Raw genomic sequence first — 14,553 nt, 5'->3', positions numbered from 1 at the left:
TTATCCTCTGCTGTCAGTCCAGGGCCTAAAGCACAAAAGACATCTGTAATGATTATTGAATGAGAGAATGAATACGCAAATGATCAGTTATCAGTCCTGGGGGACAGAGACAGGGCCAGATTATCTGTAGCAAATGGAAATTAATCTGAAGCTACTTAAACTCCTCCTGCCTATTGTTAGAGCTGGACCTCCGGGCAGGCAGGGCTGACTCGGCAGTGTTATCATGGGACAGAGACTGAAGCTAAGCAGGGCCTCCTCTGGAAAGTCTTCAGCCTCCTCCTTGTAAGGGAACTGGGGTGTAGGCATGGCCTTCCTATAGGTTTGCAGGTGGCTTTCCGCATGTCATTTTTCTTTTTTTTTTTTTTTTGAGACGGAGTCTCGCTCTTTCACCCAGGCCGGAGTGTAGTGGCGTGATCTCGGCTCACTGCAAGCTCCGCCTCCCAGGTTCATGCCATTCTCCTGCCTCAGACTCCCGAGTAGCTGGGACTACAGGCGCCCGCCACCACGCCCAGCTAATTTTTTGTATTTTTAGTAGAGTTGGGGTTTCACCGTGTTAGCCAGGATGGTCTCGATCTCCTGACCTCGTGATCCGCCCGCCTCGGCCTCCCAAAGTGCTGGGATTACAGGCATGAGCCATCGCGCCCAGCCCAGCATGTCATTTTTAACCCTGGGCTTGGCAACTCATCCGTGAATTGGCAGGAGAAGTCCCTGCCCTCCCGATTTATTTACTACCTGATCACCACACTTGGGCCTCAGTTCCTCTGAGTGCGTAAGGGAGTCTGACCAAGTGATCATTAATGTTCTCTCCAGACTAGTATCAGAAACCTGTGTTTGATCTCCAGCACTGTCCCAGTTCCCTGTGTGACCTCAAACAAGTCACTTCTTTTGGGCCTGCCTCCCTATCTTTTCAGTGACAGGGTCCCATCAGTCTGAGTCTTTGAATCTTAAAGTTTCTGTGCTGCAGAGCAAACAGCCTGCAAATAATGAGGAGTGACTACTTATAAATCAACCTAGTAAGCAATTACCTTTTGCAGGGTGTGAGCCTTTTGCAGTGGTCTAGTCTGTTGTGTCACCAGGTTCATAGAAATGCCTGGTTTATAGACAGTACCCGAATGACCCTAGGAGAAGGATATCACTATTTCTGTTTTCCAGATGAGGAAATGGGCTCAGAATAGTTAAGTGACTTGCCTGAGATCACACAGCTAGTAAGTGACAGAGCCAGAATTCAGACCCAAGGCCACCTGGCTCCAAAGCCAATGTTCTTTTCCCTGTGTCCTGCTACCTCCCCTGAAGGGATGAGGCCTGGATGAGGAGGGGGCTGTGGCGAGAGACAGAAATGCTGGGTGGTGGGTGGTGAGAGCATTCCCAGGATTCCTCTGTTCATTCTCCCTGGGTACTTGGGCCTCCCCTTCTTCCTTCTCATCCCTGATTATATGAGGCTGGCTTGACTTCTGGCCTCACCAGAGGGACCAGAACACTCACTTCTCAGACCCTCTGGAAAGGGAACAGGGAAAGGTCTCAGGGCAATAGTGCTTCCCCCCAGGCACGTTGTGCCTTGTGCTTTTCGCAGCCATTCCCTCACTGGATCTTCACACCCCAAATGGGTGTGACCCCACTTCACAGAGGAGGAATCTCAGGCCCAGAGGAAAGAAGTGACCACCAATGGTCACCTGGCCCCTGACCCCCAGAAGGCCCCTTCCCCTGCAGTCTTGCCTTTCAAGGCTGGATCCCAAAGTTGGAAACCAAGGGCTTTCAGTAAAGAGCAAGATGAGCCCAGGTATCACCCACCTGTCCCCCTCCCATGATGTTGATTTCAGTGGGAAAAGCTTGAAGACTGGGCCCCGACTGTCTTTCTAACCTGAGATGGCTCAGGCCCTGCTCCGGCTCCTCATTTGTAGGATAGGGAGATTCCCGCCTTACCAGGCAGCACCTAGGGACAGCCTGGCTGTGAGTGAGTCAGAAGCTGAAGGCTGGATGTTACCTGCAGGGCCTGGAAGTGGGGCTGGGAGGGCATGGGGGACCCCTCCTCTGAGCTGGCCGGGCCTTGCTGTGGAGATGCTGTTGCTTCCCCTCCCCACCATAGGAGAGACCTCAAGGCCATTTGCTCCCAGGGAAGGGGGTGTTCCTAGCCCCCAAGGCTAGCCCTTATCAGAGCTCATTTCCCAGCTGGTTTGCTCTATCTGTCAGGAGGGCCAGATCTACTGCGGCCTCACAACCTGCCCCGAACCAGGCTGCCCAGCACCCCTCCCGCTGCCAGACTCCTGCTGCCAAGCCTGCAAAGGTGAGTCTGTCCCTCCATCTGGCAGCACTCACCCACCCCTCCACTCCATGGGCCTAGCCATAGACTGTGAGAGCCATGAGGAACTGCAGGTGACACCCAGCATGTAGCAGACGGCTCTTTCCTCCAGGGTGTGGCTTAGCCTGCACCCCGCAGAAAGCAGAGCCTGGCAGAAGCTGATGTGTTACTTATTTTTATTGCAGTCATTGGGGGAGGAAAGAGGGAAAGGCAGAGTGAAGAAGGTAAGGAGAGAGAAGCAATACAGGAATATGTCCAGGGGCTGGCCTCTGCTTGCTAACCAAGCAAAAGTGACCTATTGCTCTAAGTAGTCTCTGCTTCTCAGAAAAGTCTGGGGGTGGTAGAGGAAGCAGTAAGAATGTGTCCACCAGCCACCAACTATCTCTCCATTGAGCCCAAAGCTCATCCATGTGTGGGACTTCCCTGCTGTGCATGCATGGGTGGGTGCTAAGTAGCCCTGGGAGCAGAGGCAGGAGTGGGCTGGGGTAAGGAGTGGTCGCAGGGGATGTGGACAGGAGCTGCGGGCTTGAGGGAGGGGCACTGTGAGGCTGAGCCTGAGGGAAGTGTTGGGGAGCCCGTGCAGGGGGGCTGCTGCTGCAGTGCCTGCCATGGGGGGACAAAGTCCCTGCAAGCAGATGAGCTGAGAGAACCATAAGTGGCACGTGAGAGGGGTCTAGTACAGGTAAGGACTACGTCTCATCCTGCCTTCCTGACGGCAGAGCTGGTCACAGTATTGGGCTCACCAGAGCTCAGAACATGTCTTTTATACAGAACCCAGGTAGAACCTCTTATAAAGCAGGGAGGCAACACATCAGCTAGCAAAGGGCAGGCTAAGCTTGAGCAGAATGAAATGGTCGGACTGTTCCCTGCAGGCTGAGGTAGTCAAGGAAAGCCTCCTGGAGGAGGTGGCACTCAGGTAGGGGAGTGCTCCACAGTGGATGCATCCCCAGATGTTTGCATTTTGGAAGGAGCACTGGACTAGGAATCAGGTGACTCCACTTTAGTCCTGGTTCTTCCAGCTAACTCCATAAATTCCTTCCCTTCTCTGGGCCTCAGTTGTGCCCTGTGATTTCTAACACAGTCTAATTCCAATGTTCTGGGTCTTTGAAACGGGAATGATTGGTGGGAATCAGACTGTGGAGTGAGGCAAGAGATAGGGAGAGAGAGGCCCACTCGGGTTTAGGAAGCTGCAGGGCTCCAAACGGCTTTGTGTGCTGGTTTCCCAGGGGAATAGGGACTGGCAGGGTGCTCAGGCTGGAGGGGCCAAGGGGCTGGAGTGTAGGGTCCTGGGAGTGTAAACCAAGGCCTGCTGACTTCAAGTGTGGCTGCCCAGGAAACTGCATCTATGCAGGCTGCAGGGATGGGATTCTGGGCCTTTGGGCCATCCATGGTAAATACTGAAAGGTATGGCCCAGTGTCCCAGAGAGGTGAGTTTCAGTAAGGACCAAACAAGATGCTCTGTTTCAAGGAGTTCAGTCCTAATGGTTACCAGGAGGTCAGTACAGGGAAACTGAGGCAGCAACCCAGTTGTAGGGGACTTCATCAACCCAACCAGGATGAAGAGAGGCTGTAATGGGAAGTGGAAGAAGTCACCACTGGGACAAAGGAGCTGGCTAGTGGGCTGGGGCTGCAGATGGGACAGCAGGCCTTGGGAATGGACAGAGCCTATAGGTGGAGGCCTCAGGGCTCTAGCCAGCAAGGCTGGGGAGCCTGAGGCTGACCCAGCTTCCCTTTGAGTTTTCAGATGAGGCAAGTGAGCAATCGGATGAAGAGGACAGTGTGCAGTCGCTCCATGGGGTGGTGAGTGCACGGCCTTATTGACTGGGTGCGGGACAGGGGGCTGGGATCCAGGGCCTAAATCTCATGACTCTGGGGCAGGCAATACCAGTTATTGTCCTCATTTCTTGTTTGTCCCCTGGGTCGGCTACATGAACATCCACTATATTCCAGCCCCTCTCCCTAGCCTCCCATCATGGGTCCCATCATGGTTGATGGGTAAGGAGTGGCCTGGGGGAAACAGGTCACCACGCAGGGCAGCAGCAGGCCCCAAACTTCCTCACTTTCCTCTTGAGAAACACTTTGACACTGTTCCATCTACAGCCTGTGTCTCCCCTTAATTCAGGCACCTTCTTCCCAGGGAATGGCCTCTAACTTGGGCCAGCCTTCCCCACCCAGTTCCTGAGGTACTGGCTCTTTAGAGCCTGCCTCTCTGTACCCCCCTGTATCTTGACCCCTCTCAAGCTTGGTCTAGGTTAAGATGGGCTTAGCTGGACAGCTGTCTCTGATCTGAGAGGAAGGAGATAGAGAATCACACATTGATTCAAGTCCCTGATGGGTCCTCTCTGCTATGTCTGCCACATGAACAACTCCACCTGCTATTTCAGCCTGGGTCTCCTGGTCTCCGGGAGACTAGAGGCTGCCTCCCCTTCCCAGAGATTCCCCAGGAGCCTGAGCCCATGTCCGCACCCTTCTCCTCTGCCAGCTCATCCTGCTGCCCTCCCCACCCAGGCAAGGCCTTCTCAGGTGGGGGCCTGAGACCTGAGAGCTGAGGGTACCACAGGACCTAAGCCATTCCCTCCACTTTCCTTCCTGTCCTCTTCCTAGGAGGCAGTGCGTAAGTGAAACCCACCCAGGCTGAGTTCCAGGCTCTGATCAGCTATTTACTGACGGGCTGGGTGACTGGAGCAAGCATTAGGAGACTGAGCTGTTTGATTCCCTCTTGCCTTTATTCCACTCAACACACATCTCCCAGGAGTGTCCTATGTGCCTGAGCCCGTGCTGGGGCCTGGGACAGTTTCCACTCTGGGAGCTCTTGTGAGCTCAGGCTCTGGGCCATCGGAGAACTGATGCAGGGACTGTACCAGGCAGGAATGGGCTCTAGAAGAAGGAATGTGTGTGGCTCCAGGTCAGCGAGGGAGGTAATAGGCTCTGGTCCCTGCCCCAAGCCCACTTGCTCCTCTCCTGTGGCCGGGAGCTGCCCAGTCCCCAACTCTGAGCTGTCCTCGCCACACTCCTATTGCTGTCACTGACAGCCCTCTCAAGACCTGGTCTGGAGGGACAGGGTCTGGGGGTTTTGGATCCCAGGGGTTCAGGAAAGAGGGCCTAAGCTTCAGAGACCCTTTGTCTCTGGATGGGGCCTGCTCTTGGTCTTCACACCCCATGGGATTCTGGGGCCTGCCTGATGCCATCTTCAGAGGGCCATCCCCTTGTCCAGCCACCAACTAAATCTCCGCAAAGGAGAACTGCCTGCCGTGCATCCTCACTGCATGCTCACCTTCTGTTTCCCAAATATGAAGTTCTCCCTGATCAGTTACGTCTGTCAGATCAAGACCTCAGCACCCTCTGCCCACCCCAACCCCAAGGCCCCTGGCTCTGACAAGGCCCAAGAAGGGCTTCGTGGAGGCCAGATTTCCAAATCACTATCCTCTGAGAGTTTTCAAAGATCGAACTGTCTGAAAACATCTTAGACCTCATCCAGATCTTTCTATCCCTGGTCTCTACCTTCTCTTCTCTGGGAAGTCATGCTGGGGTCTCCCCACAGCCTCTTGCTGCAGCCTGTCTTGCTGTTCTGGCTCCAGCTGGGGCCTGCTGTGCTCAGTCAGTGACTTTCATCCTTCCTGCCATTTGCAGAGACATCCTCAGGACCCATGTTCCAGTGATGCTGGGAGAAAGAGAGGCCCGGGCACCCCAGCCCCCACTGGCCTCAGCGCCCCTCTGAGCTTCATCCCTCGCCACTTCAGACCCAAGGGAGCAGGCAGCACAACTGTCAAGATCGTCCTGAAGGAGAAACATAAGAAAGGTGGGGACTGGACCCTCCTCCAATCTGTGAGGCAGGGAAGGGGGGCCCTGACTGCTCCCACCTCCCACCCCCAACCCCCTGAACCCTCTCCTCAGCAGTTCCCTAATTCCAACTTGGCCATGAGCTTGTAGACTCGGAGAACGCCAAAACTGAATGAGGGCGCTCTTAAAGATCATCAGGTTCAAACCCCCATTTGACAGATGAGGACACTGAGGTTCAGAGTATTGAGTAAGAGACAACTAGTTCTGGAACAGTACAAGATTTTTTTTAGCATCTACCGAGTCTTCGCTGGGAAGAGGGGCAGACAGAACAGATAGATGGGAAATGGAAAATGGTCTCTGCCCTTGAGGGGCTCATAGACTAGTTGGGAAGACAGACAAGTAAATAAATGACTTTAATATAAGGACGTGTGCTGAGGGACAGTTTTTGACAAAGGAAGGAGGGAGCAGAGCGAGGCTGCAGGAGGACAGTGGGGATGAAGTAGAGAAGGTGGCCAGATGGGCAGCCATGGCCACAGAAGGGGAGAAAAGAGACCTCCTTGCAGGGTGCCCTGATGGCTGGAGAAGGAAGAGCTATGGGGCTACTGAGTCCTGGCCCTGCCTTGTTCAGATGGGACACTGAGGCAGAGGGGGGAAAGGGACCTGCCAGGGCTCACATGACCAGGTGATGACAAAAGTTGACCTCAGTTCTCCTACCACAAGATCAGCACTCTCCTTGCTCCCGCAGAAGTGCCCTGAAGGGTGAGGGAGGACTCTCCATCTTCAGTAAGTTCCTTCTGGGCCCATCTCAGCTCTGAGTGCTGCAGTGGGCAGTGTCAGGGAGAGGGGACAGGTTTTATACCCTGGCCTATGCTTTGCAGGCAGTGTGGCTAGGCAGGACTGGTAAAGTGAGGGCTCCCCAAGGGCCCACCCCACCCGCTGCTGGACCAGAGGCCCTGGCCAGGTCTGAGGCCCTGATTCTCCTTCCTTCTCACCTTCCTTATTCAGCCTGTGTGCATGGCGGGAAGACGTACTCCCACGGGGAGGTGTGGCACCCGGCCTTTCGTGCCTTCGGCCCCTTGCCCTGCATCCTATGCACCTGTGAGGATGGCCGCCAGGACTGCCAGCGTGTGACCTGTCCCACCGAGTACCCCTGCCGTCACCCCGAGAAAGTGGCTGGGAAGTGCTGCAAGATTTGCCCAGGTACACAGGGGCACTGGGAGCAAGGAGGGCGCTGGCCAGAGTGAGCCCTGGGTCTCTCTCTCCCCAGGGCCACAGACACTTGGAGCATCTCAGACATGGAAGGGCATGCATCGGTGCCACAGGATGCAGGGCATGTCAGACACACAGGAGTGGAAAATGTCAGATGAAAATATTAAATGGATAGAACCATGCGGTGTCAGGATAATAGATTCAGAGGTTGTTAACATAGAATCAGTAATGTTCCGGATTCCATGAAGTCACAACATTTTAGAATATTAGAGCTTTGAAGAGGTACAGCCAACGTTTATTGAACACTTCATGAGCTTCTTGTCTCTCCAGAGGACAAAGCAGACCCTGGCCACAGTGAGATCAGTTCTACCAGGTGTCCCAAGGCACCGGGCCGGGTCCTCGTCCACACATCGGTATCCCCAAGCCCAGACAACCTGCGTCGCTTTGCCCTGGAACACGAGGCCTCGGACCTGGTGGAGATCTACCTCTGGAAGCTGGTAAAAGGTGAGTGCTGGCCCACTCCCAGTGGGGTGTACCTCTGGCCAGTCCCCCTTCCCGTGCCCCAGACCCCACAGGGGCCTTAGGGACATTTTGCTGATCAGGTGCCTCTGGCTGCCCCGCCAGGTTTAAGAGCCCCTGATTCCAAGATGCAGGAAGATAGTGAGCCTGACTGGTTCTCTACAATTCTGATAAGCTCCTCCTGCTGATGCCAAGGCTCGATAGTGCTCCCTCTCCTGGGGGGAAGGCGCTGTTGCACCTTGTGAGGAGCCAGGCAGGGAGAAATAGATAGATGTCTAATGGCAGGATTTTAGCACTGGGAGCGGGGGTCTTCTCAGGCAGGAGGGCCCTCACAGCATCCTCAGAGTAGGAGGGCCTGGAGGCTGGCTGTGTTCAGCCTTTTTAAGGTGGTGGATCTTATCACTCCCAGGTAAGTGGACATCAGAACCACAGTTCTCATTCTGTGAGAAACCCACCCTCTTCAACAATCTGCTGCTATCACCAACTGAAGGTCAAGAGGAGTTTTTTCTACCTTTTTTTTTTTTTTTTTTTTGAGACAGGGTCTCAGTCACCCAGGCTGGAGTGCAGTGGCATGATCTCGGCTCACTGCAACCTCATTCTCCTGGGCTCAAACGATCCTCCCATCTCAGCCTCCTGAGTAGCTGGGACCACAGTTATGAGCCACCACGCCCAGCTAATTTTTGTATTTTTTTTTTAGAGATGGGGTTTTGCCATGTTGCCCAGGCTAGTCTCGAACTCCTGGACTCAAGCAATCCTCCGGCATCAGCCTCCCAAAGTGCTGGGATTACAGGCGTGAGCCACCACACCCAGCAGGTTTTCATTGATAAGGAAATTGCTGAAAGTTCAGTTTCATGGCCTTTCTTGTAAAACATAAGTCCTCTGGGTAGCGTGAACTGTTAAGCTATGATCCAAATTAAACTCTTTTAAGTGTGAATTAGCTCTAAAGTTCCTTTCCTCTACTGATGGTTTTGGCTGGTGGGGTGGGGGTGGAAGAGGGAATGATGATAAGAAAAATGACAATGATAATAATAACCAATGTGTGTAGCACTTTGGAGTTTACAAAGTGCTTTCACATTCACTATTTCATTTGATCCTCAACGATCCTGAGAGTTAGATATTATTATCCCCATTTTACAGATGAGGAAACTGAGGCTCAGAGAGGTGAAGTACCTGGCCCAAGGCCACACAGCCAGTAAGTGGAGGACGGGAGCTAGAGCCCATGTCTTGTGGCGTCAGATGCGGCTCTTTCCCTGCTCTACTCTGCCCCCTGTCGTAGGAGGAATGGACGAAGAAAGTGGAGCTGTTCAGCCTGGAGAAGAGAAGACTCAGGGGGACAGGACTGCTGGCTTCGTGGCTCTGAAGGGCTGTCCCAGGCAGAGGGAGCAGCTGTGTTCTGAGTGACCGCAAGAGTCAAACACCAAGCAGGGGCTTTGGGTTCGAATCCCAACTCTGCCAGTTTGAATCCAGACTCTGCTATATCTTAGCTGTGTGGCCTTGGGCAGTCACATGATCTCTCTGGGCCTCAGTTTTCTCTTCTGTAAAGTGGGGAAGAGGGTTTTTGGAGGATTAAATGACATCGGTGCAGCCCCTGACATACACGAGGCACTAAAAATATCAGTCTTCTCATTCCACCATATCAGGTTGGTGAGAAATGCAGAGAGGCAGCTTTCAGCTCCAAGAGAAGAAGAACTTTGTCACACTTAGAGGCTTCTGCCAGTGGAAGGGAGGGAGCAAGCTCCACTTACGAGAAGCGTGCAAGCAGGGGCTGGTGGGGATTCCGTCTGCAGCTGGGGAGTTAGATTCAGTAACCCTTAAAATTTTTTGAGCCTTAAGATTCCATCAGTCCCAGCTGGGCCTGGTGGCTCACACCTGTAATCCCAGCACTTTGGGAGGCCAAGGTGGGCAGATTGCTTGAGCCCAGGAGTTTGAGACCAGACTGGCCAACATGGTGAAACCCCATCTTTACTAAAAATACAAAAATTAGCCAGGCATAGTGGTGGGCGCCTGTAATCCCAGCTACTCAGGAGGCTGAGGAAGGAGAATCACTTGAGCCCAGGAGGTTGCAGTGAGCTAAGATCGTGCCACTGCACTCCAGCCTGGGTGACAGAGTGAGACTCCGTCTCAAAAAATAATAATAATAATAATAATAAAAAGATTCCATCAGTCCCTGGGCAGGTTTTGGCCACATGTTTACTCTGGGCCTCTCTCCCTCCGCTGCCCCCAACTAAGTGCCGGGACATGGAGCATAATAGGCCCCAGCCTCTGTTCTTAGGAGGCTTAGTGACCTGGGTGCAGTGGAGCTTATTGGGAGCTGAGCTGGTCAGGGAAGGCTTCGTGAAGGATGGGCCTCAATGATGTAAAGAGCCAATGAACAGATAGTGTCACTAAAAATTAAAATAAGTAAGTAAATAAATAAAGAGGCAAGAAGGGTACACTGCAGCCAGGATGACAGTGACAGCCTCAAACGCTGGCTCCAGAGCTCACGCCCATATGCCCTGTGCTCTGTGATTGGTGTGTAGCAGGCACTATGTATAATGTATCTCATTTAATCCTCTTAAGAAACCTAAGGGGCACGTATTAATGCCCCCATTTTGCAGGTAAGAAAACTGAGTCTGAGAGGTCAAATGACTTACTCAAAGTCACACAGTTTAAGCAGTAAAGCAAAGATTCAAATCCAGCTCTGACTGTCCCCAGTGCCACCTCCACAGAGGTGACCTTGTGCTTTTAGGGAGGATGGCCAAGGTGTGCCAGGATGGCACAGTGGGGGCATAGCTCATGGCCAATCTCATTGTCACCAGGCCCAGCAGAAAAGGAAAAACAACTTCACAATGCCAGGCCCTGCCGTCCTGTCACTAGCAAACCGCACCCCATCTCCTCACCCTGTGGGTTGCCTAAATGCCCCATCAGCCTCCCTGTTCCCTCCCTGTCCCAGACCGTGGGAGTTAAAACAAACACTACCCAGGGTTGATTGTCAGTGGGAACCACTCACTGTTTCCCCAGTCCAAGGAACGGAAACAAAGTGAGCAGGCAGATGCTAGGTGAGGCCACACCACGAGGGGCCAGCCCCAGACACAGGAATCTAACCAGATAGTTGGCTTAGGGTTAAGGGCCTTTTAGATTCTAAAGTTTCACAGTAGAAAGGATGTCGGGGTCTCAATTCCAAGCCCTGTCTAGGAAGGAAGCCCCCCTGCAGCCTCCTGATGGCTTGATGGTATCTGGCGCCTGACTGTACATACCCCCACTCCTACTCCAGATAGGTGACACACTTCCAACACTGTGAATTGCTCAGCCCAAAGGGCATCTGACTTCACACTGAGCTGAGCCTATCCTGTGTCCCTGGACTTGCCCATTGGTGCCAGCTCTGCTTTGAGGATCCACAGAGCCTACCTGCCCTCAGACCTGCCACAGCCCTTCAAAGGGCAAGAAGCACAACCATGACCCTCAGGCTAGCTCTTGATTCCAGGCCAGAGACCCAGTCCTTTCAATTATGCTTTAATGCTTTACAGACCACAGTGTGGGAACCCGCCCTCATCCCTGCCACCTTCTCTCCAATTTTTCTGTAACTCGGGAGCATGCAGTGGCAGGCCTGTGCTGAAGGACCCATCCCCATCTCATCTCATGCTTGTTGCCTGCCGCTATGATATAATCCCTGGGCCTTTGGAGTTTCTTCCATATCCTGGTCCTTGGCATCTGGGCTGGGGGGTCCATGGACAGTGCTGGACATTTCCTGATTCCTGGAACTCAGTCCCAGGATCAGGGTTTTCTGTTCCCCTTGGCGGTAATCCCACGCTGATTCCCATAAGCAGGGCCAGTTCTTGGTCTTCTTAAAGGCAGTGCTGGCCTAGCAGAGGCCTTGCTGGTTGCATCTGTTCTTTCTGGCCAGAGACCTTGGTGGGTAACAGCTGGTGCAGCCTCACAGCCCATGTGCTCAGGGCCTCAGAGCCATGTGTGGTGCCACTGGCCAGCACCCCATGAGATGCAAACATCAGGGGATCCAGCTAATACCTCATTCCCTCTTGGGGCCTGGCCTAGACTGGGTATGTGGGGTGTGTGTGTGTGTGTGTGTGTGTGTGTGTGTGTGTGTGTGTGTATTTGTTCATCTATCCATCCATCCATCCATCCATCCATCCATCCAGGGATTCATTCATTCTACATGCCAAATGTGGGCCAGGCTCAAGGGACCCAGAGAGGAGAGCCCTCTGGGAGTCCCCAGTCTGGTAGAAGAAGCAGGAGTAGACACAATGAGAGCACATTAGAAACAGGCACAATCACAGATGGAAGCCAGGTGCTGTGGGTGCCCCAAGGAGGAATTGCCTCGGGTGGATTAGGGAAGACTTCCCAGCTAAGGCTTGCAGCACAGGTAGGAGTTCATTTGGTGCTAATAGTAGAAGTCGTGGCCAGGTGCAGTGGCTCACGCCTGTAATCCCAGCTTGTGCTTTGGGAGGCCAAGGCAGGTGGATCATTTGAGGTCAGGAGTTCAAGACCAGCATGGCTAACATGCTAAAACCCAGTCTCTACTAAAAATACACACACAAAAAAAAAAAATTAGCCAGGCGTGGTGGCGGGCACCTGTAATCCAAGCTACTCAGGAGGCTGAGGCAGGAGAATCGCTTGAACCTGGGAGGCAGAAGTTGCAGTGAGCCGAGATCATACCATTGTACTTCAGCCTGGGCAACAAGAGTGAAACTCCGTCAAAAAAAAAAAAAGAAAAAAAAGTAGAAATAGAAGGCAATAGTAGAAGGTATTCCAGCAGAGGGAACGGCATTTGAAAAGGCTTGGCCTCCTCAGGGGACGTCAAGTACTTGGTTAGGGCTAGGGCACAGGCAAGCCACTGTAACTCTGCCACTTGCTAGTTCTTTGGTATCTGAATAAACACGCCTATTGATTTTTATCATATGTTCTATGCCCTGAGAAAAGCGTGACCAGTTCACATGAGCCAGCCAACCTTCCTTCCTCCCTTCCTGCCCTCCTTTCCTTTTTCCCTCCTTCTCTTTCCTTTCTTCCTCCTCTCCCTCCTGCCTTCCACTTCCCTCCCTCCCTGCACTGGGGACAGGTGGGTGTTGTGAGAGCAGGATGGTGCAGGTGACAGGAGCAGGATCAGCAAAGAGAACAGACAGAAGAAAACAGGCTTCACTGTGGAGGTGACAGGACGTCAGGGAAGGGGAATGACAGGGTGACGTATACATGTTCTAATGACCACAGCTAGGATTGCAGATTAGAGGGGGAGTGAAAGGGGTTAGGACTCTAGTGTAGTGACCCAGACAAGACAACAGGGGCCTGAGTGAGGATAGTGGCAGAGAGATAGGAGAATGGATTCAAAATATTGAGGAAATGTCATCAGCAGGATTTTGTGTCTGATCAGAATGGGGTGGGGGAGGGAGTGATTGGGTCCGTTCTGTGCTAAGTCACCCTGTTTCACTTTTCACCGACTGTAAGTTTTTGCCTTGCCTGCTCACATCCTTGTCTCTGCCCTCAGGAATCTTCCACTTGACTCAGATCAAGAAAGTCAGGAAGCAAGACTTCCAGAAAGAGGCACAGCACTTCCGACTGCTCGCTGGCCCCCACGAAGGTAGGAGCTTGGGCTGAGGAATGGGGCCGGGGCGGGAAGAAGGCAAGGACACAGGCCAGAGCCTTTCGGGGAGTTCCCAGGCTGCTGGTGCCGGGAGGAGGGGCTGTCAGCCACAGACGTCAGTTCCCAGCACAGGAATCCAGTGGGTGTCTGCGCCAGAGATTTCCTAACTCCAGAGCGGGAAGGTGAAGCAGAGCTGGCTGGATTTGGTTCTGGGGGTGGAGGGAGAAAGGGCTGTGGAGAGGGGAGGTCTGAGCCCCCAAACCTGGGTACTGCCCACTCCCTCTCTACTGGAACGTTTCCACTTTCCTTCTATACCTTACTTTTAGGAAGATGGACCCAGGTGGGGTTTCGGGTCGGGGAGGGGAGGTCACAGAGGGGAGTATTACCAACAGGTGTCAGGAAACCAGTTCTGTCCCCCAAGGTTGTTTGAAAGCTGGGTCATGTGCCCCATCACACCCAGTGTGATGGCACACTCGCCTCCAGGCTCCCTGTGGGCTCCAAACCCTGGCCCTTGCAGTTCCTCCTGGCCCAAGGCTTTTCCAACCCCCAGCTGCTGCCTCTGTTGTGCACGTGCAGACACATACGCCTCTTCCCTCTTCTGCCCTCCTCCATGCAGGTCACTGGAACGTCTTCCTAGCCCAGACCCCGGAGCTGAAGGTCACGGCCAGTCCAGACAAAGTGACCAAGACATTATAACAAAGACCTAACAGTTGCAGATATGAGCTGTATAATTGTTGTTATTATATATTAATAAATAAGAAGTTGCATTACCCTCAGCCCTGCCTTCTGGGTTCATATCCAGTCTCCTGCATGCTCTCCTAGCAACTCCACAAGGCAGACCTGGTTATCCCCATTTTACAGGGGTGGAAACCAAGATCCAGAAGGGATAGAGAATGGTCCCAGTCCTCACAGTGAGTTGTCACCAGAGCCAGGGCTAGCTCCCCCAGCCTCCTCACCCAGGCCCCCCACTGCAGCACCTCCTGCTCTTCCGGGCAGCCCCCCTCCCACAGCTCTTTGACACTGAGCCTCAGAAAGAGGAATGACTCTAATTAGCCAGGGGAGGGCGTTAATGGAGCCTTAAAGCACTTTCCCAGCAAATATTCCTGGGATCCTCACCACTATCTTCACACCCTACAATGAGGAAACCCAGTTAGGGAGGAGCAGCAGGCAGTCATTT

The 14,553-nt window shown here is 53.3% G+C and overlaps 1 protein-coding gene across 2 annotated transcripts in view; it reads left to right on the top strand.

Moving 5' to 3' along the window:
• CHRDL2 (chordin like 2) overlaps nt 1-14,152 on the top strand; it is a 35,021-nt gene extending 20,869 nt beyond the window's left edge. The window contains exons 5-12 of one of the 2 annotated variants that reach the window (XM_003313211.6): nt 2,188-2,281; nt 4,041-4,096; nt 5,927-6,095; nt 7,082-7,276; nt 7,616-7,789; nt 8,942-8,996; nt 13,281-13,373; nt 13,993-14,152. In XM_003313211.6, coding sequence (XP_003313259.3) covers nt 2,188-2,281; nt 4,041-4,096; nt 5,927-6,095; nt 7,082-7,276; nt 7,616-7,789; nt 8,942-8,996; nt 13,281-13,373; nt 13,993-14,083 — 927 coding nt within the window. In that variant the 3' untranslated portion in view covers nt 14,084-14,152. The remainder of the gene's footprint in view (nt 1-2,187; nt 2,282-4,040; nt 4,097-5,926; nt 6,096-7,081; nt 7,277-7,615; nt 7,790-8,941; nt 8,997-13,280; nt 13,374-13,992) is intronic. The other variant, XM_009423759.4, reaches the window with a different exon arrangement.
• Nucleotides 14,153-14,553: the final 401 nt, after the last annotated feature.

Source organism: Pan troglodytes, chromosome 9 (genome assembly GCF_028858775.2).
Source record: "Pan troglodytes isolate AG18354 chromosome 9, NHGRI_mPanTro3-v2.0_pri, whole genome shotgun sequence".
NCBI lineage: Eukaryota > Metazoa > Chordata > Mammalia > Primates > Hominidae > Pan > Pan troglodytes.
Note: the sequence above shows the minus strand (reverse complement) of the source record. Positions and strands in the feature narration are given on the sequence as shown.